General features: G+C 53.5%; 7 protein-coding genes across 7 annotated transcripts; 4 read left to right on the forward strand and 3 right to left on the reverse strand.

Moving 5' to 3' along the window:
* Window positions 1-2,080: 2,080 nt before the first annotated feature.
* Window positions 2,081-2,735, reverse strand: BDP55DRAFT_667852 (uncharacterized protein). The gene has a single exon (XM_060575189.1). It carries the CDS (start codon window positions 2,584-2,586, stop codon window positions 2,380-2,382), a length of 207 nt encoding a protein of 68 aa, XP_060428066.1. The 5' UTR covers window positions 2,587-2,735; the 3' UTR covers window positions 2,081-2,379.
* An 809-nt stretch (window positions 2,736-3,544) lies between these two features.
* BDP55DRAFT_633275 (uncharacterized protein) lies at window positions 3,545-4,837 on the forward strand (the record flags this gene model as incomplete). Its single annotated transcript, XM_060572532.1, has 3 exons — window positions 3,545-3,692; window positions 3,755-4,167; window positions 4,226-4,837. The coding sequence occupies 3 exons, from the start codon at window positions 3,545-3,547 to the stop codon at window positions 4,835-4,837; spliced, it is 1,173 nt and encodes a 390-aa protein (XP_060428067.1).
* A 4,545-nt stretch (window positions 4,838-9,382) lies between these two features.
* Window positions 9,383-10,933, forward strand: BDP55DRAFT_187703 (R3H-associated N-terminal domain-containing protein). The gene is made up of 3 exons (XM_060565856.1): window positions 9,383-9,926; window positions 10,036-10,528; window positions 10,602-10,933. The coding sequence occupies exons 1-3, from the start codon at window positions 9,524-9,526 to the stop codon at window positions 10,768-10,770; spliced, it is 1,065 nt and encodes a 354-aa protein (XP_060428068.1). The 5' UTR covers window positions 9,383-9,523; the 3' UTR covers window positions 10,771-10,933.
* Window positions 10,934-12,103: 1,170 nt separating this feature from the next.
* On the reverse strand, window positions 12,104-13,264 carry BDP55DRAFT_729844 (ATP synthase F0; the record flags this gene model as incomplete). The annotated part of the gene is made up of 3 exons (XM_060579625.1): window positions 12,104-12,809; window positions 12,869-13,126; window positions 13,191-13,264. The coding sequence occupies 3 exons, from the start codon at window positions 13,262-13,264 to the stop codon at window positions 12,104-12,106; spliced, it is 1,038 nt and encodes a 345-aa protein (XP_060428069.1).
* Window positions 13,265-15,172: 1,908 nt separating this feature from the next.
* Window positions 15,173-16,549, forward strand: BDP55DRAFT_554934 (WD repeat domain-containing protein; the record flags this gene model as incomplete). The annotated part of the gene is made up of 1 exon (XM_060569437.1): window positions 15,173-16,549. One exon carries the CDS (start codon window positions 15,173-15,175, stop codon window positions 16,547-16,549), a length of 1,377 nt encoding a protein of 458 aa, XP_060428070.1.
* A 2,031-nt stretch (window positions 16,550-18,580) lies between these two features.
* BDP55DRAFT_554801 (peroxidase) lies at window positions 18,581-19,868 on the forward strand (the record flags this gene model as incomplete). The annotated part of the gene is made up of 2 exons (XM_060569426.1): window positions 18,581-19,579; window positions 19,656-19,868. The coding sequence occupies 2 exons, from the start codon at window positions 18,581-18,583 to the stop codon at window positions 19,866-19,868; spliced, it is 1,212 nt and encodes a 403-aa protein (XP_060428071.1).
* Window positions 19,869-20,217: 349 nt separating this feature from the next.
* Window positions 20,218-22,483, reverse strand: BDP55DRAFT_667871 (uncharacterized protein). Its single transcript, XM_060575190.1, has one exon. The coding sequence runs from the start codon at window positions 22,454-22,456 to the stop codon at window positions 20,621-20,623; it is 1,836 nt and encodes a 611-aa protein (XP_060428072.1). The 5' UTR covers window positions 22,457-22,483; the 3' UTR covers window positions 20,218-20,620.
* Between the last annotated feature and the right edge of the window lie 10 nt (window positions 22,484-22,493).

Raw genomic sequence — 22,493 nt, forward strand, 5'->3', positions numbered from 1 at the left:
AAACACCACCATGACGCACATGCGGAGACCATCCATGTTGACACAGTTAAACCCTTTGAAAGCTTGAAGTATGCAGTGGAACTTTATGCAGGAAAACGCGGTCACATTCATCGTCGTATTACACGTCAACAGGTCGCCGTTTCACAGTCCCCTATTCCTCCATTCTGGTATGCACCGAAGGCGACACAGAGTAGCAGACTGGAAGCCTAACTACACCTCAAACGCGTACCTCTTCAATCCGAGCCCCGAAAGACAGGAACGTTCGCTGGATGATTTATCGCTTGTAGACTACTACTCATGCGTCTGTTGAGTGGCCTAGCGCTTGCACTTGCGGTCTATTTAGCTATTAGAGATGTCTTGCCGTCGAAATGGCTAGAAGGGGCAATTTTCGCAGGAGCGATTAGCATTCCCCAGAAAGTATGGCACTTTCATTAGTCGCGGCACCTGCGGCTTGTCCAAGAACTGCGAAGGAGAGAACGGCTCGAAGATATTTGGCTAACTGCAAATTCACTGTAGATGTAAGTGTGGCGTGCAGAGACTAGACTTCTGCGATTGCTCTCGTAACGATGCGGCAAGAAGGTCAGAAACTGATGTTCTTCCATGGAAGGAACTGAATCAGGCGTTCTGGGTCGCTCTGTCGCTGCAGCCAGCGGTCTGGCGGGCTGAAGGCTTGTCAAAGTGAGCCTCCTGTGACGACCCGCGGTCTGGCGGTCATGTGACGCTATGAATGTCGAAGAAGTCTCTCGGTATTGATGAGGTAAGGTACTTTGCGGAAAGGCGTAGCAAAAATTGAAAATCTCCACGGCGAGCCCTGGCGGAAAGAGTCGGGCGTTGGCGTATTGTACCACCATCTTCTCAGCGGCAGGCAACCTGGTTTGGGGCTTTCCGGGTTTCCTTTAGGGCAGCGGAAGCATGTATTCGTGGAGATCTAAACAATTGAACAAAGTAACTGACGCTTTGAGTCTGACAAAAGAGAGGGCCAATTTTGATTTTTCCACAATGGGTCAAGGAGAAGCAGGCAATTGAGGCACCTTCTCTCGCTTTAGTCTTAGGTGACCAATTGGTCGTTGACTACCTAGCCGTGCCAGCCGAGGGATTATCCAGGTGGAAACTAAAAGGCATTGGTAGAAGCATCACCGGCAAGAGGAGGTACATCTCTCACCAGTGTCTGCTTGGTTCACAGGTAGTCATCATTGGCCAACTCAGCGAAAGAGAGATGAGGTAGGTAGCACAAAATCGAACCTGTCTCAGTCTTTCGGAAGTCACTCAGACGGAACGGACCTGATGGGCAGGATGGAGATCGCTGTTCGTCCGTCACTGGTTCTCCTCTTGATCGTGTCCAAACTGGACGGACAAAGAAGGCTTTTAGACAATTGTCTGTAGCAATTCGCGTCAATGAGATCACGAAGCCTTTCGGTTGGCGGAAGTTCAGGAGCATATTTGAGCCTGCATAAGAGGGATGCGGAAGAAGGAGAATGAGACTCGAGATCCCCCCGAAAGGTGAAGGGCCACCTGGACCTCCTCACCAGTCCGACAACTTGGCGAAAAACGCCTTGGAGGATGAAATGAGAAACCTGAACGCAAAGCAGAAAATCCCCCATCGGATTGCTCGTCAATGTTTACACCTCTACACAATGAATGCGTGTAGTTTGAGGCATTTCCAGTCCTCGGTGTAATCTCAAACCGCTACGACGGTCTTCATGGTAAATCATTCCACAACACTCGCCTTTCTGAACTGCAAGCGCTTCAACCCTCTCAACATACACGTTAATATAAAGGAAACGGCATCGAGAAGTACGTGAACTCAGCATTATATGTCATATTATAGGTAAGTAATGGACAACCCAAGGTTCCTGGGTTCGGCGAGCATTGCACCTTAAGGTAAGTTTACCTTACTGGAAGACAGGTACCTTCCATTGGATTCCCAGTCGGCATAATTCCAATGAGGAAGGCGGTAAAGATCTACCGCCAAGCATCTGACCAATCACAGTAGCTCATTCCAACAGCCGACGTACCTTAGCTGCCTCATCACAGGTGCTTAGATACCTCGCCTTCGGTCACTTTGCAATACCCGGGAAAGACCACGGGCTCATGGCTCCTTCCTCTCTCTGTTACCTTCTGTATTTGACACTGTCACAAAGTCGACCCTTTTCCTGAATTAAATGCTCGGCACCTCTTTGGAAGTCAGGGGCCCAAGGTCTAGAAGCGTGGGCAGCATACCTCAGGGAAGGGAGGCGTCATTTCATCAATTCCCAGGCAGCAATGGATATCTTAGACTGTCGCTGCCCTTGCAGGAATTGATGCTTCAATGCAACACCAAGCAATATCTCCGTTGACTTGGCGGACGCCTTCCTCTTGTATTACCTCACCACGGACATTTCATCGACCCTTGACCGGGTAAGGCAGTCGCCCATGGACCACGTAAGACCGATTCCCCTGATCACAGGGCACTTTCTTGAAGAACCTACTCAAGGTAGGTACCCAGAAGGAGCACGTATCTGAGATCTGTGACATTGAAGCAACAGCTGCCGAGGGTGCTTGCCTTATCCGTTGATTCCACTTCACATGTAAAGCGTTTGCCTCCATCAAATGACCTAGGTATTTTACCCTCCAAGGGCCATTGGGCCCCCTGTGATGCTTTGCTCCTCCTGTTTCTTCCGTTGACAGGTTCTTGAAGATTGGCAGAAAGGCCAACCAAAAGGAGGGAAAGAACGACGTTGGCGGCTAAGGTAAGGTACTTAGACTCAGAAGATTGAGAGACGGCAGGACGACTGATAAATCAAGAGCAAGTACCTTATCAGTTCTTTCGCTCTTTCTCCCGCTGCAAGTTCTGTGAAGGTCACAAGTTCAGGTTCGAACTTGCAGCAGGAGAAAGAGCGAGAGTTCAGAAGAGGAGCTTTGCACATGGGGACCTAGCTACTTGTTGATCTGACAGGCACAGCCAAGGACACAAATAGCGGAGGATCATGGGATGGGTATCTAATACATGGGGATTTCTTGCCTGACAGTCTTCTTCTCTTGCCTCCGGGCACCAGCAATCCCCCAATCTCTCGGATACGTGAAGAACATGATTTTCATCTCCCCTACCTGACGATGATCGATAGCTGTTGCAATTCCTTCCATGGAGTACTTCCTTCCTACATTGGAACGCTGCTTGGGTGTGGACGTGCCTTCCGTCCCTTAATATGCCGTGCCTTCCCTCGCTGTCTCTTCCACTCGTGTCGTTATTGTATTCCCTTTGACGAGCCAGCTGACCTTTGAGAAGGAGGAAGGCACGACAGCTCCAGATCGGGTCAGAGAAGGAAGGAGGCCCGGAAAATCTCTCTCGTGGGCGTCGTACTTAATCCTCTTCTCGCCCCGCCCCCCTATTCTGAACTTCTTCTCTTCTTCGGACCACAAGAGTTTTTGTATGTTGACCCCAAAGAATGACTTTTTGGATCCAATTTTGCTAACTTGACAACAGGTCAATCAGCTGAACTGCCTCATCACTTTTTTTCAATCCGCTCTTGTCCTTCATCCAATCTGCCTTCTGTCTTCCGCCGCCATGGAAGCCGCCGCCGCTGCCGCCGCCTGGGCTGTTGCCGTGGGCCTCGCCCTCATCAACGTCACCTTTGCTTGGGTTTCCTCCTGGATCCCGGTGTGGCTTGTGGTGGACTGTCTCGCCACGACTTGGGTCGTTTGTCACTCTCTTGGTTCGTCCAATGTCTGCTTTCTATCCTATCTTGACATCAGATTAACCTGTGATCTGTATTAGTGACCAACTTCATCCTTCCTGCTTCGCGGGAAATGCCTATCTGGACTGTCCGCCCTCTGCCCTCCGACCTCGTCACTGCCTGCGCCCTTCTGGGCATTTACTTCTTCGTCGCCTTCCACACCTTCGGCTGCCTCGTGTCGGCCTGGCTGTATTGCTCCCGGATTATGCGCCATGGCTACCGGATGCCGAAAGGCGCCCTCGTGCGCCAGAAAAGGGTGATGCAAGCCCTGCCCGACGCCGCCGCCGCCCGCCACTGGTTCGACCTGGGGTTCCGACCCAACCTCTGCCGCCACTGCCTCCGGACCGCCGACCTGGAAGGTGGGGAGGGCCCTGGGTCGTTCCTGGATCGGATGTACCACGGCAAGACGAACAAGGGGGTGGACTTGGGGTGCATTGCGTTCTTTGACCACTATGTAAGTAATCTCATGTTTGCCTCGTGGTGACAGGACCCGGCTAATGATTCTGATCTAGTGTTGGTGGCTGTGGGTACCCGTCTGCTTGCAGACGCAGAAGAGCTACTTGCTCTTTACGGTGTGGATATTGGTATTTCACCTTTATTCTCTGGGAGTTCTTTGCTGGCCCATGGTCTCCTTTGGAACCAGGTGGCCGTATCCTCCCGTTGTCGTGGCTGCTGGATCTCTCCCCTTTGTTATTCTGTGGGTGAAGAAGGCGCCATTCCGGGGTCAATGGGTTAACCAGGGACTTCGGAACCAGACGCACAAAGAGACGACGGCGTACATCCGGAACCTCCCCCAGCAGGCTTGGCCGATGGGGATTGCCGGGCCTAACGGCCTGGAGCATGTGACGGTTGGATTTAACCCGTGGGATCTCGGCGCAATGGGAAACCTGCGCGCGGTGCTAGGCGACAACATCTGGGAGTGGCCTTTCTTCTGGCGTACCCCTCGCCGGGTGCGGGAATTCGGTGCTCACCCCGACTGGGATCTCCCTTTCGGACCTCGGTGGGACCAATTCATGGAAGATCGTGCTCTGGTTTTGCCGGATGGTATTAGCCTCGCTCCCCTCCCTCTCGCCCTCCGAAACGACAGTTCGCGGCGCCGACGCGGCTGGACGTCGGAGGATTAGGCTGGCCGGGGGCCGGCGACTTGAGGTCGGTTACTCGCCTCGTCGCGCCCTGGCACACGGTTGGTGGTCGGTTACGCGCCCCGCTGTGATGGCTTGAGGTCGGATGTACTCGCCTCGCCCAGTCTACTCTCGACAAGATATGCTACCTGCTGTGCATACAGGCTTTCTTGTTCGACCTGTTCGGGACTGATGACCCCGACAGGTTTCGCCCACCCACTCGAATTTTCGTTTGGGCTTCGGAGGAAGACAACCTCCTTAAAAAACAAGGCCGACAATGTCGCACCTTCACGCTGGTGTCGGCTGTCAGTAGTCGGAATTGCGATCGGGCGATCGAAGACGACGAAGCTAACGCGACGGCTGGTTGCTGTTCTGATCGTGTTATTGGAACTCAACCTGCCACCCCTGGGTAACTCAAACTCTCGACAAGTCACACCCTCACTCTCACTCTCACTCTCACTCTCACTCTCACTCTCAACTTCAACTCCAGTAAACACACATCGTGACTTCGAACTTTTGCCTACCATCAAGTACACGCCAGGCATTGTTCACCCCAGGGTTCCTTGCAGTCTCAACACTCTACACTCATCTCAACACAGCGGACCCATTGCACATTCACTATACCATCGGCAATGTGGCTTCGACACAGGAAGCTTGCACAACTACCTTCTCGAGACTGCCATCAACAGAGGCTCATCACCTCGGTCATCGACTCCGGCGAACATCCACACCTAGCCTTGAGTTTCGACCATCACTGTTCAACAACATTCTCTTTCGACACTGTCTTCACAAGACTTTTGACACAACTCGATTCTTCCGACACAATTATGCAGACCGGATGATACATCAGCCGACTAAGACATCAGTTGAACGACACATCAGTCGAACGATACATCGGTTGAACAACAAATCAGTTCAACAACACATCACTTCAACACCATATCTGTTCAACGACACATCAGTTGAACAACACAGCACACACCAGTCGATCGACATGGACAGTATCTTCGGACTCTCGTTTCTGGGGCAGCAGAAACTCGGCAAACTGTTTTCACTCGGCAATTCTTACATCTTCAACTTCAAACTCTTGGCTCTCGATTTACATCATGTTTCTTGAGCCACAAATATTCGGTATTACACTCTCAACCAGCTCCTTTGTCTCATTCGACTTTTGATCTTGGTTCAGTGTTCCTGGAGCAGCAGGAACACGTCACACTTCTTTCACCAACATTTTTGGTTCATGATTCAACTTTCATGCAATCAATCATCGACCTTTCTTTTCTCTTGTGTTCCTGGGGCAGCAGGAACATACAGCATTTCTCTCTTATCAACACTCTCGGCTCGCGATTTGGCACTCGCGAACTCAGCTTTCATCTCTCATCTTGTTTCTGGGGTAGCAGAAACGCGTCACTTCACTTTGACGCATCACTCTATTCTGGGTCATCACTTTGTTCCCTTCATTTCAGGTTCCTTGGGCGGAGGAACTCGACAACTCACACACCTTCCTCAACTCTTCAGGCAAACCATGCCTTCGTTCCACGTTTCTGGGGCAGCAGAAACCTGGCAACTCACTGTGTTCAACAACCTCGAATTCTACCTCACTTTCCTCTGGCGGGGGGAACCAACACTTCACACATCTTTCTCTGGCCATTGTTGGCTTTCCTTCACGTTTCTGGGACAGCAGAAACTCGGCATTTCACTCTGAGTCGACAACCCAACCCGACTCGACTTTCACGTCATGTTCCTGGTTATCGGGAGCTTGACACACAAATATCTTTCGACTTATTTGGCACTATCTTGTCGTCACTTCACGTTTCTGGGGCAGCAGGAACTCAATATCTCACCTGGTTCAACACCTCTGAACTTCACCCCACTTTCCTCTGGCGGGAGGAAAGCAACACGTCGCACGACACTCTCTCAGATTTCGATACTTTTCACATCCAACCGGCATTTCTGGGGCAGCAGAAATCCCGAAACTTGACTTCAATTTCTTGGCAATCTGAGATCGGCACTCCACACGTCGGTCACTTTCTACGGAAATTTCTCTTTTCCTCTCTTCTTCTTCTGGGGCAGCAGAAGTAAGGCGAGTCTTTTGTTTCAATACATTTGACTTTTCACTCCTTGTTCTTCTGGCAACAGAAACCTGACAACACACATAATTTGCTATGGCACTCACCTATTTGTTCTGAGGTAGCCTCACATGAGTACTTCATCTCTGATTGATCTCACTCTTTTGGCCACAGGAGCTTGGCACTCATCCTTCAACTTGCTTCTGAGGTAGCAGATGCCTAACGATAAACAACTCTTCGATTTCTTTTTGTCACTGCCGAGCCTACCTCTCATTGCGTTTCCGGAACAGCAGGGACGATATACACACCACTTATCTAATCCTTTGGCATAGCTCTTTGAGCTTTGCACTGGCACTCTTGGAGTGAGTCTCGTTCACTGACTCTCAACGAGTCAACGACCGTCTTCGGGGTCTACAGCGGGAGTGTCCTAGAACTCAGTCGTACAATAATCATCCATGCAATCTCCCCTCTCTTTCTGATGCGATCTCACCAGTTGGAACTTTTCGCGCCAGGGACGCCCACCGACATTTAGGAGCGGGTCAGGCTTACGCTGAGCTGAGAAGCGTTCTTCACAGTGCACTTCTTGGAATGGACACTTGACCGCCCACCCATTTGTCCGAGACATGGATCAATTCACGGTGGCTGGTCGATTCATTTGTCTTTTCCACGCATCCGGGTCGCGCCGTCGCGGACTTTGGCGCCAGAAGCATGCGGCCCACCTTTGCCCACCTCAAGGCTTGTGCCCTCGTCATGACTCAATGTTGCAGCTGCTGATCAGAATAGGTATCAGGACGACATAACCCGCAGCGCTGGTGCCTTGCTCACCCATTCACCTCGGGCTTGTACCTTGTAGACTTGGAGATCAAAGTTGCAATCGAGCGTTCTGAAGAAAAGGCGCAAGCCACCACAGGTTAGCGCCACGGACCCTGGAACTTTGATTAAAGGCGAGTGCGCCATATCATGATTCACGTGCCATACGAGACGAATACTAATGTTCTGGCACAGGAGACTACGGACCCATTGCTCTTCAAGCCAACAAGTACTTCGGATTCTGCTACTGAGATGTCGTGGAGTCACTGACCCTTTAAGCAGGTTCTTGATTCGGAGCCTTGCGGCGTTCGCGAAGGCCTGGATGCACCTGCTCGAGTTGAGAGGGCCCAAGAGAGGTGCACAGAAACAATGCCATGTCCGTTATCACCCGGCGACCACATGGTTTGTCTGACTTCAAAGACTCGTCGCCTGAGCTTGAGTACTGTCCAGATATTGCACAATAGTTTCCAAACGATCGCTAGGTTTACCAAGACTGGGAATCTACGAGGGGTGAAGCGTGTTTTGCTGTAACGAAGTAGCGTACGGGTTTGGATGGTTCAATACATGGAGGATTGTCTGGAGGGGAGGGGACGATTCTTGAGAGACAAAATACATTGCCTATTCGCCACGTTGGATTGAACATCCAGACTTGAATGCCAGGGTGCTTTTCCCGTCAATATCATGTACCTCGCAACCCAACATTCATGAAGGACTCAGCAGGTCCGTCGTTTGAATGGGTTATTTATGATTGGTCGATTTGTATGACCCTACCTACCTGACACCTTAAAATGTTGCCCAGCCGAGCTTGCAGCAGTATGCAAGGCCGCGCCATCTTACACACCATGTGCGCTGTGTTATCGACGTGTATTTGCCTATCCAAGGGGGTCGAGAGCTTTTACTGCCTCAAGCAATGGCCAAGAGTTGCCAGCTGACCTGTGCCATGACCAATAATTGTAACGAGTCGCGTGCTCAGCTCATGTTGAAGTACGAATACTGTCATGTCCGTCTATTCCTGGGGAGTACAGTGTCGAGGATCTAAATTATGCAGAGAAATCTTGTTGGTATCGATGCCGCCGTGAGAGGTTTTCTCAAATTGCGCTCCTGACGCCTGAGGCCTTGGATCACAAGTTGTGTAGTCCGAAATCTCGAAGCAACTATCATGCTCTCACGATGTTGTGATACAAAGTGATTCCATTAAATGTATGAGAGGAAGACAAGCAGAAATGAGTCGACATGATTCAAGAGCCGTAAAGACAAGCCCCAACGGGTGATCCCAAAGGGGTTATGAATCACGCCGAAAAAGAAGACGTGGTTTGCGCTCGCATCGTGATTGGCCGAAGCTCCGAAATCGAGTGTGTCATGCATGCCACTTCCCCGGAGCTAACCCAATCCCGGTCCGCATCAACCTCCCCTGACAATCCCATTCCCACTCCGTCCATCGTCCTCCTTCCAACTATCATTGCCGTCCATCTATCCATCTTAGACTTCTTCGCATTCTTAGAACTGCTCACCGGTGTATCCCTTTAGAGCAACGACCTGACCCTACAACACCTTCACTTAGACTCCTCAAAGACTCGGCCTGTGTTCGCTTCGATCCGCTCAAAAGACCATCTCTTATCAGCAGCATCCGTCTCCACCCCGCGATCGCCGCCCTTATCGCCTCCTTATCGGCAGCCCTGAACCCTACCTCACCTCAACTCTCAGCTCCGCGTTCTCGACACCTAGACGTCCACTCATCTATCCAATTCCCAATCCAACCGCTGCCTCCGAAACTCATCCCTCCACGCGACTACCACTCCATCCGCCCAGCATGGCAATCTTCAGCGCCGTCCCTCCCCCCGAGGCCATCGACCACCAGATCCCCAATACCGTCTCCTCGCCGTCACCCCAATCCCAGACCCCGGTCGCCGCCCACGTCGCCGCCCAGAGCGCGACCGCCGGTTCCGTCGATATTGAGGCGTGGACAGTCTCCGCCCTCGAGTCCCTGAGCGTCAGCCCTGGTGCCCGCGGCACGGGTACGCCACTGCCCATCAACCTCGACGAGCGGGTCAAGAAGGCCTCTGCCGCCGCTGTCACGATTGCCACCGAGACGACGACAACTGTACAGCAGACGCCTATCCGGCGGCCTTTGAGCAGGCGGGATAGCCAGAAGAAGAGGGACCAGCTTCTGAAGGGGAATGAGGGGAGCAGGGCGCGTCGGCGATGGGAGAATGGTACGTTTCTTTCTCCTCTCGTCTTCTCGAACAGAATCTTTGCCAGACTAACGCACCCCTGTGACACCCCTTTGCCTCTCAACCGCTAACCACATTGTCCCCTTCATAGACCGCCTCATCGGTGTACCAAACGCCCAACCCCCCCTCCCAAGCGACTGGGAAGTCCACCCCACCTACCCAGTCCAAGTCGTCCCCTATCAAGTCGCCCAGTTTTGGGACACCGGCCTCCGCCAGCGCATCGAAGAGAAGACGGCCAAACTCCAGGCGCAGCGCAAGAAGCAGCAGCGCAAAGACGGGTCCGCGACAGGCTTGTCCGTCGGCGAGGTGCCGCGCGATCTGCGCGACACGGCGAAGCGGACGCCTGCTGTGCGCGGGTGGGTGCGCGTCCTCGAGGAACCCGTGCGGAGTTTCTTGAAGGAACGGAGCGAGGCGAGCGACGCGGAGGGGGATAGCGAGGACGAGGAGATTGTCTTTGTGGGCAGGAAGGGGATGGCCTCTGCTGGCAAGGGGTGGAAGAAGGCGAGGAGGGAGGTGGGGAGCGAAAAGCTTGATGACGGGATGGTGTTTGACTCGTTGGGGGATGATGAGAGTGCTTCGTTCAAGTATGACTTTCCCTCTTTCCTTTCTGAGGCGTTGGACGGTGGACGGAATCTTGCTGACCTTCTTATTCCACAGACGATGGTTAACGCATTCCATTTCGGATTACTACGGTCTACAATCCCACTCCGTCACTACCGGGGAGCCCGCCCGCCGGGTAGTGTACGTCACGGTACGGGAACAGGGCAAGCGGTCGAGTCCGAAGAAGCATACAGTCTTGCCTCGCCCTCTGTGGGAGATGTGCTAAGCTATGTGCTACCGGCCCCCGGGCCCCTTTTTGCATAGTCACACTTGTCTTCGGCATAATACAGTCATTTTAGAGGTGCTAACTCTCCGAACTATTTCTCTATACCGCATCGTTGTAAACGGCACTATCCAAAGATACCATTGCAGGCCTTTCTTGGAAGCCGACGCATTTGAAGGCTGGAGGAGGAGGAAGATGAGGAGGAGAGGATCTGCCGGTCAGATACGTTGGAGATGCTCGAAATTCTAGAATAGACCCACGCATGTGGCAAAGGGGGTGAACGAGCTGCCGGGACTGCTGAACCAAGGCTTCGGAACGGATATCTCGGATGATGTTATTGTTGGTGTATTTCACGTTGATGAGTCCCGTTGTAACAGGGCATTCGCGTCGCTACCTAGCCGATGAGATCTCAGATGAAAAGGCATGGTGGACTCACTATCTAAGGTGCCTATTTGAACCTCCGACTTTGGTCACTTGGCTCTGGTTCTTCACTCAGTTCTATATTCTTACCACGCCGACAGTGATTATCAAAAAAAGCTCGTGGTCCGTTCCCAAATAGATGGAACGTCATCGTAACGTCTAACGATACCGCAAGGCCACTTCAGCATACCTACACCACACGCTCTATCCACAATCCCAAGGTATGCCACCACTCTGTACCCGACATCTCTAGCCTCGTCATATGCGCGACTGAATACTCTGCAGCCAAAAGCTGCTCGAGGCCGGATTATCCGATTCGACCTTTTCCTGTTCTAGTTCTTCAGAGCTCCCTCTTCACTTTTTTCATCTGCTCCTTTGTCCTCACTCCAAATCTGCCTGTCAGTCTATCTGCCGCCGCTACCGCCGCCACCGCTTGGATCGGTGCCATGATTGCGATGTCCAAGAAACTTCATTTGAGGTGCCAACTCAGCTTATTTATACTATTGGCAGCCCACAGGTACGGCAATACAGGAAATCGTGCAGCGCGATTCATGTATGGAATACTATACAAAAGGCGGTACGTTTTGCAACTTTGCAACGTTTAGGTTTCACCCGTATTGCTCGCTTTCGTTATGGTCGTTTTCGGGATCATTTTCGTACTTTCTCGGGTTTTCCTCGGCAGACATGTCATTTTGGCTTCAGCTACGCTTGGCAATGGGAGTGTACTTCAGGCGTCACAGTATTACCGATCAATAAAACGTAGATGACCGGACATATCACACGACGGGGATTCATTTCAGCCGGGCGGGGAAAAAAAAAAGAATAATATTTGCAAGGTCTCCCCATTATTAAAATAAGTACCGATAAGACTGACGAGGCCAAACTTAAGTAAGGAAGAGCGGTCTATTCGAGGCTCTCAATCATCCGTGGCATTGTAGTTCTTGTGCGGGTCACCAATGCCGCCGGGGCGCAGCAGAGGTCTTGTCTCCCGCTCGACTTGCCGCTCCTCTCTGTCCTGTAACCGCTCCAGCTCCTCCTCTGTGTCGGCGTACCGTTCAGGATGGGCGGTGTAAGGGCCAGGAAGACCTTGCTCCCATCCTTCCGAGTAAGTTCTACTCGGGTTGGGGCGTCTCGGCTCGTGGACGAGGGTAGGAGACTGCGGCTCTCCGTGGTGCTCCTGGAATTCGTAGTAGATGGCCATGGCAAGAAGGACGCCCTGGATTGAGGCAGTTAGGACGAAGACGCCCCACGTGCTCCATCCTTCCCAACCAAGGCGGGCAAACAGGCTTCCGGCGAAGAGGAAGCCGCCGGGGGTCTGGATGCACATCATGGGGATGCTCAAGCTGCCGACGTGCTTGATGTGGTAGGTCGTCCAGATCTGCGGAATGTACTGGACCGCGGCAAGAGCGGCAGCCATGACGCCGAGGAAGTTTGCCCACAAATCGAGGTGATCTCTGAGCGCGGTGGTGAAGACCACAGTCAAAATGATGACGAGCAGGCCGTGGATCAAGCACACAGAGCCGACCATTATGGCAGTGTGCCATGAAGGCGGCTTATCGATGAGTTCCTCCTCGGGGACAGCCGCATTGTCGTATCGAAAGAAGATGAGGAACAGGACAAGGCTGTAACAGGAAGGAGTCAGTGTACGCCATGGTAAACAAATTCGAGGAGGGAAGCTCACATTAACGCAAAGGAGATCCACTGCATGCCCAGCTGGGCAATTCCGAGCAGACCAGCAGCACACTCGAAGGTGCCCAGCTCGCTACAGCAGGCAATGTCACGTCTCGAGGGCGGAACGGTCAGGATATTGGCGAAGCCGGCAGTGGCGGATGTGACTCCCAGCAAGACGAACCATGGCGAGATGCCTTCCGATGTACCTCTGGCAATAATGCGGTAGTGCTGCGGCAGGTAGGAGACGACGAGACCGATGAGGATGATACTGTGCGGAAGGAATTAGCTAGTGTTTGGCAGATTGCAGGTACTCTCCGTGGAGCTTGACTCACATGGAAATTGTCAGGTTAAGGAAGCCAGGAGCGCGAAGCTCGGCGCAGCGGTCGTCGAAGATTGTCACAACCATGCTTGGTATAGAAAGACCGTCCGGAGTATGGTGTTTTGCGGGCTTCGGTCTGAAAGATGTAGCTTCTCGGAAGTGGGCTACAATGAACAGCCTCGGCTGTCGTGGTAGGTAGTGAAACCAGCTCTTTCCCGGGTACTACCACAGGCAGATTATCCGCCGCCTCGCAAAAAGTAAGATGTCGAAGGTCCCGGAGACCCAAAGCAGAGCGGCAGGTTGAGAGAGGAAGCAGTGGCTAGGAGTGCATTGCGTCACCGTCGGAAGAGCAAGAATAAGTAGCCTCGGGAGTTTGGGATCGCCTTGGCTTCGCTCCTGTCGGTGGTTCGGTGATTTGGGTGGGGATGAAGCTGAAGTGAAGGAGCAGTCGTCGACAGACAGAGACGAGAGAGACGGGACGATGGAGTCAGCAGTAGCGAAGATAGGCGCGAGAGAGTCCGGCCTCCGGCGACTTGGCTGCAAGTGGTGGTGGTAGTGGGTGGAGGACAAATGGAGTCTGGAGGTGGCCTGCCTGGCTCAGATTGATAGGTGTGTATTCGTATGGAGTAGGTAAGGTAGACTGCAGAGATGATGAGTCGACCAGCCACAGGTCGAGAGAATGTCTCCAAGGTCTTACCTGCTGAGATGCACAGTATTGGAAGGGGAATTGAGCTGTCGAGTCGGTCAAGTGGTCGTACCTTGTCCTTTCTACTTGTGCCTGTGGTGCTTTGGAGGAATAAAGTCCGGTACCAGCGGGGTTGGAGATTGGGGATGACTGTCGGGTGTACAGTAGGTATTGGGGGAGAGGACGCCACACTGGTCGAGGACGGGAGAGGCACGGAGCACGGGGAAACAGTGGACAAGCAACCCAGCGCAACCTGAGGTGCCCTGCAAAATTCATGTCACAGCAGCAGCCAGGCAGTGGAGTAGGCACACCTAGAGGGTCACTGGAGTGTCAGCGCGGTGCGGCGTTGCAGGCGGCAAGTCCCTTCCCAAGGCCCCAATCAGCGCTAGGACCAGGAACATGCATCGCTAGCTTCCCCATGACGTCGATGTCTCAGAGACCCGCTTCACTGTGCACCTGCCCACAGAGATGTCCGTACCTGAATCTGCCCAAACTGAAACGCAAGAGCGTTGCTTACATTGGTAGGTACCTTACTTGTTATCCTAATGGAACAGCGCGGAAGGAAGGCACTCACGGTATCTACCTTCCACTCTGGACTTTGCTTTACTTGTCCAGGTAGGTGCCTTGCTGCCATGATGCTTATAGGGAAGGAAGCAGCTTGACGTCCCGTCCTTGAGTTGCCGGCACGTTCTACAATCCTGCTGATCCGCGTGCCTGCCCTCCCCTTCTATCCGTACCTTACCCGGTACTGACAAGGGAGGCGGGCCATATGATGACCCGGCCTTCCCCTGCACACCCACATGGCCGGTGAAGAGGGTGGTGAGCCCATTTGGGCCAGTGGTGAAGGCCATCTCACCGAACTTGTCTCCCCACTTGCTAGGGCCCTGACGGAAAGTGCAGAAATGGTGCAGATGCAGCGCTCCAATCTTCCCTTTGCCGATTCTCCCGACTCGATACTGATACTCGACCTCAGATTCAAGGCAAAGACGTTGCAACGCTTCAGGGCCCAGGCATCACCGCATCTCTTCTTGCCATCACCACCAACACTTGCATCCATACTCGCCAACACGAGTCGCGGAGCATCCCATCCCTCCCACCACGTTCCTTTGATTCCTTCTCAACGGCAAATATCTGCACATAGCGCCCCGTTTAGCTTCCTGACCATCACCGCGATCTTCATGCCTGCAGAATCTTGATTCTTCAACGCCCTGCACGATCCAGCCTCACTTTATATCGCCAATCACACCCGCCACTGAGTAATGCTAGTGCATCTTCATTACCTATCGCATGCCCGCCAACCGTGACCAACGATGCATCCTGCGGCGGAAAACAAGGATGCGAACCCTGCACAGCAACCCTCCGACCTAGCAAACTCGGCCAAGGATCCCACTGATCTTTCCGCCTCCTCCATGGACATCGTAGCTTCCACCGAGCTAGCCGCTGGAGATTCTGATGCACCGGGAAACCGCGAGAGTTTCTTCCGTCGAGTTCAATGGACTCCTGACGGCACAACCTTAATCGCCTCAACGTCTGACAACCGGTTGTTGGCCTACGTACTGCCGCCAGACCTCCTCGACCCTAACGGCCGACCCCGGACGTTGACGCCGCAGGGCCAACTGCATCTACCGGAACCCTTCTACTCGGCAGCCGTGTCACCCTACTTCTCCTTGGCCGACCCGCAAACCCACCTTGCACTTCTCGGCTGCAAAGACCACCCCATCCAGCTCTACCACGTCTTTGCAGACTCCCACTCTTTGCCACCGCTATGCTCCTACAAGCTCATCCGACGGGAGACGGAAGAGTACATTTGCCCCGAGTCACTTTTGTGGTCGTGGCCTGGGACCCATTTCCTAGCCGGCTCGACAAATCGCCTCGACCACTTTGACGTATCACGGACCGGCTCTGACGGTCCCATCCTGACCATCCCGACCATCCCCTCCAAGCGGCATCTTCTCAAAGGTGGCGGCGTTGGCATGAAGGGCATGGTCTCTGCGCTGTCAAGCCAATACCCGGACGAGTCTGGCGCTTCCATCGTCGCCGCCGGCACCTGGTCCCGCTGGATGGGTCTTTACGACGTGACTCGGACAAACAAAGCCGTTGCGAATTGGAGCATTCAAGGCGTTGACAAGTCTCACTTCGGCCGAGATATCGGAGGCAATGGCATCGTCCAAACCATATGGAGCCCATGTGGACGCTATCTGGCCATCAACGAGCGACAGGCAAACGGCATCCTCATCTACGACGTGCGTGGGACAGGCCAGCCTCTGAGCGTCCTGGTCGGCCGAACCACCAACAGCCAACAGAAATTGACCTGTGACGTCTTCCCTGGTACTGGCGAATCATCCGGTGGTTTCGAGCTTTGGGCGGGAACAGAGACTGGCCAAGTTCTCGTCTTTGAAGCTGTGAGCTGCACAGAGGGCGTTCATGACAAGTCATGGGACTGGACCGCTCATCAATCACCCGTCGGGAGTTCAGGGGTCCATCCCACGGGATCAGCAATTGCCACTTGCTCAGGCGGATGGACCAGCCATGGGGATGAAGAGTTGAACAATGGCCTGGGTGTCGCGGGCAAAGATGGTCAGCCTCATCTGGCATCAACATGCATCACCTCCGAATCGTCGCTCAAAGTCTGGACCTTAGCCCAAAGCCAGACGGACCAGTCGGCAGATGACTCCAAGGGCCCATGAGCAATTTCGGAGGCTCTTCGCTCTGTATCGGACAAAGTGTTCCGAATCGATGCATAGGATCATCGTTACCCTCGAACGATATGGCCAACCACAACTCACGAGGCACTCAAGTACTCATGGTACCTCTGCTGACCAAGAGCTGCTTCCTACTGCAGGGCTCCAAACCTTCCGCGCAAGTGAGACGCCCCAGACGTGTTATACGCGGAGGATTCTGCCCTGTCTTCAGGACATGATGATGTTTCCGGCCTGACATTACTAGTTCGGAGACTCTCATCTTGCGACAACTACGGCCACCGTGATACGGGCCTAATTCCTCCGTTGTAATGGCCGGACCAGCGGCTCTTTCTGTACCTGGTTCTGGCCGAGGTACCAGCATGCGAGTTAAACGAGAACAAAATTTCTGACGACTATGGCCAAGATCTACGAATAGCGTACGTGTGCATCCTTCTGCATGGTATACTGCAGATATTGCTGAAGTATGCGGCCTAAAACCACTGACGAGAAACCATGGTACACCCACAGCAGATCAATATCCACGTCGCCCTCTGCAGACCCGGTGTCGCCGATGCTCGATAGGAGCGTCTAGTCCCAGAGGCATCCGAGCTATTCTGCCTCTCCAGACTGTTCAGCCACACGGATCAAACACTGCCCGGTGAATCAGATGGAACCCGTAAGGTGGAGTGAGGACGAGGGAACTGGCCCAGGCCGTGTTGTGGGCGGGACTGAGAGGCCAGCTGCAGGCGTCGAAAGCGAAAGTCACTGCAGAGGTTGAGAGGGCATGCCTCGCATACCCGAGCTCATGTCAGCGGATATCAAGACCATACGCATAGAGCGACCGATGTATAGGCTTCACATGCCATCGTATTCTTATCCATGCAAAGTCTCTTCGGCCGAACGGGTAACATCAGCGCATACAACTCAGCAGGTGTCGTCATCGCCGACCTGGCCGGCCGATACATAGACTGAGCAAACAACTTTTCGGTTGAGTTCTGCAAGTCAACATCACCATGTTGCCATTCTCTTCTTACAGGAAGACCTTGTGAGTTCCCCGCTGGTTCCGTCACACGGACCGTCGGTAAGGCCTTCAAACACAACTTTCTCTGTCTGACTTGAACGGCGCCACGACCAAGCGTTCTCGCCATTAGACTATTTCCCGTCCTGGACAGACACTGCCGTTCCTGACTAGCATGCCCCACGTAGCAGCCTTAGCCCGACAACTACCAGAATCTTCGGACGAGCGAATGTTTTCCGCTGTTCAAGTCCTCTTTGCTTGGAATCGCGAGGCTCCCCGTTGACTTTTCGCATCGACCGCCAACCAATGGCCGTGCGGACTCTTCTCTCCTGGCTCTATCGTGTTACGAGAAGAAGCAACGGTCGCATCCCGATCGCCATCAGATCCCACAAGATAAGGTCGTGATCTATCTACTCCTGGTGGGGCGCTAAACGAAACAACCCCGCCGATTGCCCGAGCACAATCGTCAACGTTGATGGTATCTACAGCGCGGATACCCGTCATCGCATCGACAAGGATACTCTGGGCGGCTTCTAGGAACCGCTTTTCAACTTCGATACCAAGAGCTAGCGACGGTACCGGGCAAAAGCAAAACGCTGAATTCCCGGACGAGAAGATTGCTTGGATCGCCGCTGCCGCGGGGCCCGTCTCAGAGATATGTAACATGGACGGACTTGAACGACCAAGTGTGCAGCTGCTCCATCTACATCTCATGTCAGGAGTCAGACTTGGGATTTCGCTGTCCTAGCGGCCGGCTGTCCATGAGCCGGAAGTCAAAGAAGCTTTTTAGAACATTCCGTAACGCACTTCGCCTAAGGCCTCTGCCATAAATATAGTCGACGATGGCAATCGCTTTCGTTACGGTATCTTGAGCCAGCACTGCATCTCTCGCTTCTAGCTCTACCTCCTTTCGCTTCAACTCTCAGTAGTCCTGACCTTCGGGCGGGGTTCGATTCGTTCCAGTCGTTTATATCCCTTCTTCTTTTTTTTGCTGTCGTTGGACTTGGACCATTGCAATCATGAAGACTACGTCTCTCCTCACTGCGGCCTTAGCCGGTGTTGCGATTGCTCGCCCTGGCATGGATATCAATAAGATGATGGCTGATGCCAAGCTCGAGGCTCGCCAAGCGGACGGCGGCGGTCCTTCGACAGAGCTCATTGGCGATCTTGCCACGCTTCGAGGCCGCGAACTCACTGCGACCGGCCAGGCAATCAAAGATATCCTGACTGCTGAGGCTCCTGGCCAGGACCTGAAAACCTTCTACGACGACTCCGATCTTCCCCCTAAGAACTCGGCGGAGTGTAGAGAAGATGATTGCTGCATTTGGAAGTACATTGCCGATGATATGGCCGCACAGATGGTGGGCAATGCCGGCCGCTGCAACAATGTCGCTCGTGGCGCCATTCGTCTTGGTTTCCACGACGCAGCGTCTTGGTCCAAATCTACAGGCGGTACGGGAGCTGATGGCTCTATCATCCTCGCCAACGAGTGTAAGACACGCTCCGACAACAAAGGTCTCGAGGAGATCTGCGATACCATGGAGGGCTGGTTTGCCAAGTACAAAAAGTACAAGATCTCCATGGCCGACTTGATCCAGACTGCCTCCAACGTTGCCACAGTCTCCTGCCCCTTGGGACCCCGAGTTCGCACCTTCGTTGGACGCAAAGACTCGACTACGCCCGCGGTGAAGAAACTCCTGCCGGATCCGTCTGACAGCTCTGCTAAGCTATTCAAGCTCTTTGCAGACAAGTCGTTCACGCCGGCCGGTCTCGTCGCTCTAATGGGCGCACACAGCACCAGTCAGCAACGCTTCGTCGATCCTACACGCGCCGACTCGCCTCAGGACAGCACGCCAGGAACTTGGGATATCGCCTATTACCAGCAGACACTCAATCCCAATGCCCCACCGGCCGTCTTCAAGTTCCAGAGCGACATCAACGTTTCCCAGGATCCGCGCACCAATGGCGTGTGGAAGGCATTTGCAGCAGGGCCGCGCGGTCAGTTCATGTGGAACGAGGTAAGCCTTATCCCGGCAGCGTCACACCCTCGTCCCATCTGAATAGACTTCCCGAGACTAATAACCCAAACCTTAGGCGTATGCAACCGAGTATGTCCGCATGTCCCTCCTCGGCGTCAACAACATCAATGACTTGACCGAATGTACCAAGGCCCTGCCACCTTTCCGCCCGGCCTTCCAGCAGCCCGATGAAGATCTTTTGACAAAGGTCATGGGGAGTGTCATCAACTCTGACGCCATCAAGCAAGCTCTCGAAAAGGGAGACAAGATTCCGCCCAATGCCATATAGACTGCAAATGGATTGATGTGACGTTTGCTTGCAGCGTACATAATGTTACCGGCTTTCTCGTCCTTTTTTTTCTTTCTTCGCACCACCGATTTGTACCATATTATTACATGTAAATTGGGGCCAAGGCGTTTTCGGTGTTGTATGCATAGACCACCAAAAAAGAGTCACGACATACATGGGCCGAGGCTGGCCTCAACATGGCGTGGACCAAGACTGTTGGAATAGGAGTTTGTTCAGGAAGCATATTCTTCGTTATTTTTACTTGTAATCTCAACATTTTCTTCTACCGTGTTTGACTTGATATCAGAATACACAATGCTAGATTTGCAGAAAATTTGCTCAAAACATATCTTGACTCTTGGCCTCCTCGGTATCACGATTCACACTTGGTAGGCAAGGCCGCCACCTGTTGGGAGGAAGTCTTTTTGCGTGCCTGACACGGGACTTTACCTGGGCAAGTTGGCGGCCCTGTTCTCGGCGGACCGATGATGAGACGTGAGGTCCAATTTAGATCACTTGGTGGTCCCAACTCGCATGCAAAACCCTCGCCCGAGCCAACCGATCGTCGTCTGCAGCGAAGGTTAATCGCACGCACCATGCGGGTTCGACGCAATGTACGTATGGTTAACCGACACCACACCATACCTCAACACCTTCTTTTCACAGCACACAAAGAAATCCATCCGAACTTTGTGCAGATGGGTTCGCCAGCTTCCGAACGCCTTCCCCTTGCAGCTAGCGAACTCCAACATTCAGCCCAGACGCGCATTGACTCTGTCCACGAGACTCCCACCACCAAGGAAGCCCGTGAGGGCGCTCGCCCTCTCCGAAGGGCTCATTCTCAGGAACCGTACGAGTGTCCGGTCTTGGTGATTGTTACCGCCGCCGTCGCCGTTTACATCTGCGACTGGATGACCCCCCTTGACGACTGCGAGAGCGACCTGGGCCGCGTACATGTTGAAGCCGGCGTGTCGGAGAAAGACTTCCCACTCTGTCTCTTCCGACATGATGACTTGCTGCACCTGGTGGGATGCTTCTTTGAGGTGCATCGAGACGAGGGCGCACGTCCAGTGAGCTAGTGTCTTTTGGCCGCCGGCCACGTAGGCCACCTCGATGGTGCAGCCATTGCTGTTGCTGACAGAGCATGCGAAAGCGACGAAGAAGGTGTACACCGCGGCATCAGCTGCGTTAAGGGGTCCGATGTGTTCCGCAGTGGGGTTGCCTTCCGAGACGAGGATGAGGAGTTGTTTGTAGAGCGGTGCGACTCTCGCTACGCGATCGCGAAGTTGGGAGAATTGCGTCTTGGATCCTGGGAGAGGCTTTTGTCGGACTTTGAGGATTGATGTGATAATGATGCCTGTCGTTGGGGAGGGAATGATGTCGGCTTCGTAGGATAGCGGGGATGGCTTCTCTACGGTCTTGACGCTTCCGGGGGACCAGACACGAGTGTTGTGTCGAGAGAAGTCACGGTCTACGAGATCGATGTCGGATAGCTTGGCTTGGAGGGCTGATATAATTTCTCGCGGAAGGGTGGTAGAGATGATGATGCGCGAAGGGCCGCTTGTGTGCCTGACAGCTGGGGCCGGTGCGTCCACGGGGGCCTTCTTTATTGTCGACTGTGGTATTTCATGCTTCGATGACACCTGTTTAACGATCGGCGCGGGAGCTTGGGAAGCCTTGCGTTTGGTGATTGGGAACAATGGATCGAATGGGCTTTCGACTCGTTTCGCGCCTCGCAGGTCCATGTAGTTGGCCAACAGCTTTCCCGCGGCGTCGCTCTCATTTTCGCCGAGGAGCAGGCCTGGTCCATGAGTCTTTGTCGGCTTCGATTGTGTGCTGGTCCGACGGCACTTGACACCCACAGTGGGTGACTCCTGATCTATGGGATCAGCCATAGCATTTTGCTCCTGTTTGCGTTTTCTAATAAGCTGCATCAAATTTTCCCTCGGCGCAGGTGAGCTACTCTCCGCTTGGTCTTCTTTCCAAGGCATCGGAAGCTCCTCGTCGTCATTGTCGGAACGTAGCACCTTGAGGGTGCGTATTTGTCGCACGTAATCGACGCTCGTGGGCAGTGCCGTAGACCGTCGTCCATTGAGTAGATGTTGCAACACTCTCCCATCTTCCACAGACTCCCTGACATCCACATGACCCAGTGATGATGGAAAAGGGATCCATCGCAGGTCCGTTTGTTCTTGCCGATTCCGTGGCCACGGTGATGATGTGAGATGACCAATGTTCTGGTTGCGGATCCAGAGGAACATCTCGCGGGGGCCATGGGCAGCTCCTTGCCAGTCTGGTGTGGGTGTGCTGAAATCGAGGGCTGGAGGATGCATTCTGGCTATGGCGCCTATGACTTCGACTTGTTCTTGTTCGAGCTTCCGAGTCATGGTTTCTGCTCTTTCCGTCAAGAGAAGATTAAAATGTTCATTGAATCTAGATTCTGCTTCCGAGCAAGGACTTGACCTTAACGGCCATGGATCTTTCCCCAAGGCGAACTCTGCGGTATCATGCATTGTCGCCCGAAAATATTCTTCCCCTTCGCTTCTAGGTATGGATTCGTCGGACTTGGGCAGGATCGGAACTTCCATGGCCGGTGCTGTAATTTTTCGTGGAGGCGTGGGGATG

The sequence above is a fragment of the Colletotrichum godetiae genome (assembly GCF_030913485.1).
Source record: "Colletotrichum godetiae strain CBS 193.32 chromosome Unknown BDP55scaffold_27, whole genome shotgun sequence".
NCBI classification, from domain to species: Eukaryota; Fungi; Ascomycota; class Sordariomycetes; order Glomerellales; family Glomerellaceae; genus Colletotrichum; species Colletotrichum godetiae.

What these genes read in the sequence shown, in the direction of transcription:
- BDP55DRAFT_667852 (XM_060575189.1), bottom strand. Translation starts at nt 2,586, where the DNA reads ATGGAGGCAAACGCTTTACATGTGAAGTGGAATCAACGGATAAGGCAA.
- BDP55DRAFT_187703 (XM_060565856.1), top strand. Translation starts at nt 9,524, where the DNA reads ATGGCAATCTTCAGCGCCGTCCCTCCCCCCGAGGCCATCGACCACCAG. An exon ending in GCGTCGGCGATGGGAGAATG is followed by an intron (nt 9,927 to 10,035) that starts GTACGTTTCTTT and finishes TCCCCTTCATAG; the next exon opens with ACCGCCTCATCGGTGTACCA. An exon ending in GATGAGAGTGCTTCGTTCAA is followed by an intron (nt 10,529 to 10,601) that starts GTATGACTTTCC and finishes CTTATTCCACAG; the next exon opens with ACGATGGTTAACGCATTCCA.
- BDP55DRAFT_667871 (XM_060575190.1), bottom strand. Translation starts at nt 22,456, where the DNA reads ATGGAAGTTCCGATCCTGCCCAAGTCCGACGAATCCATACCTAGAAGC.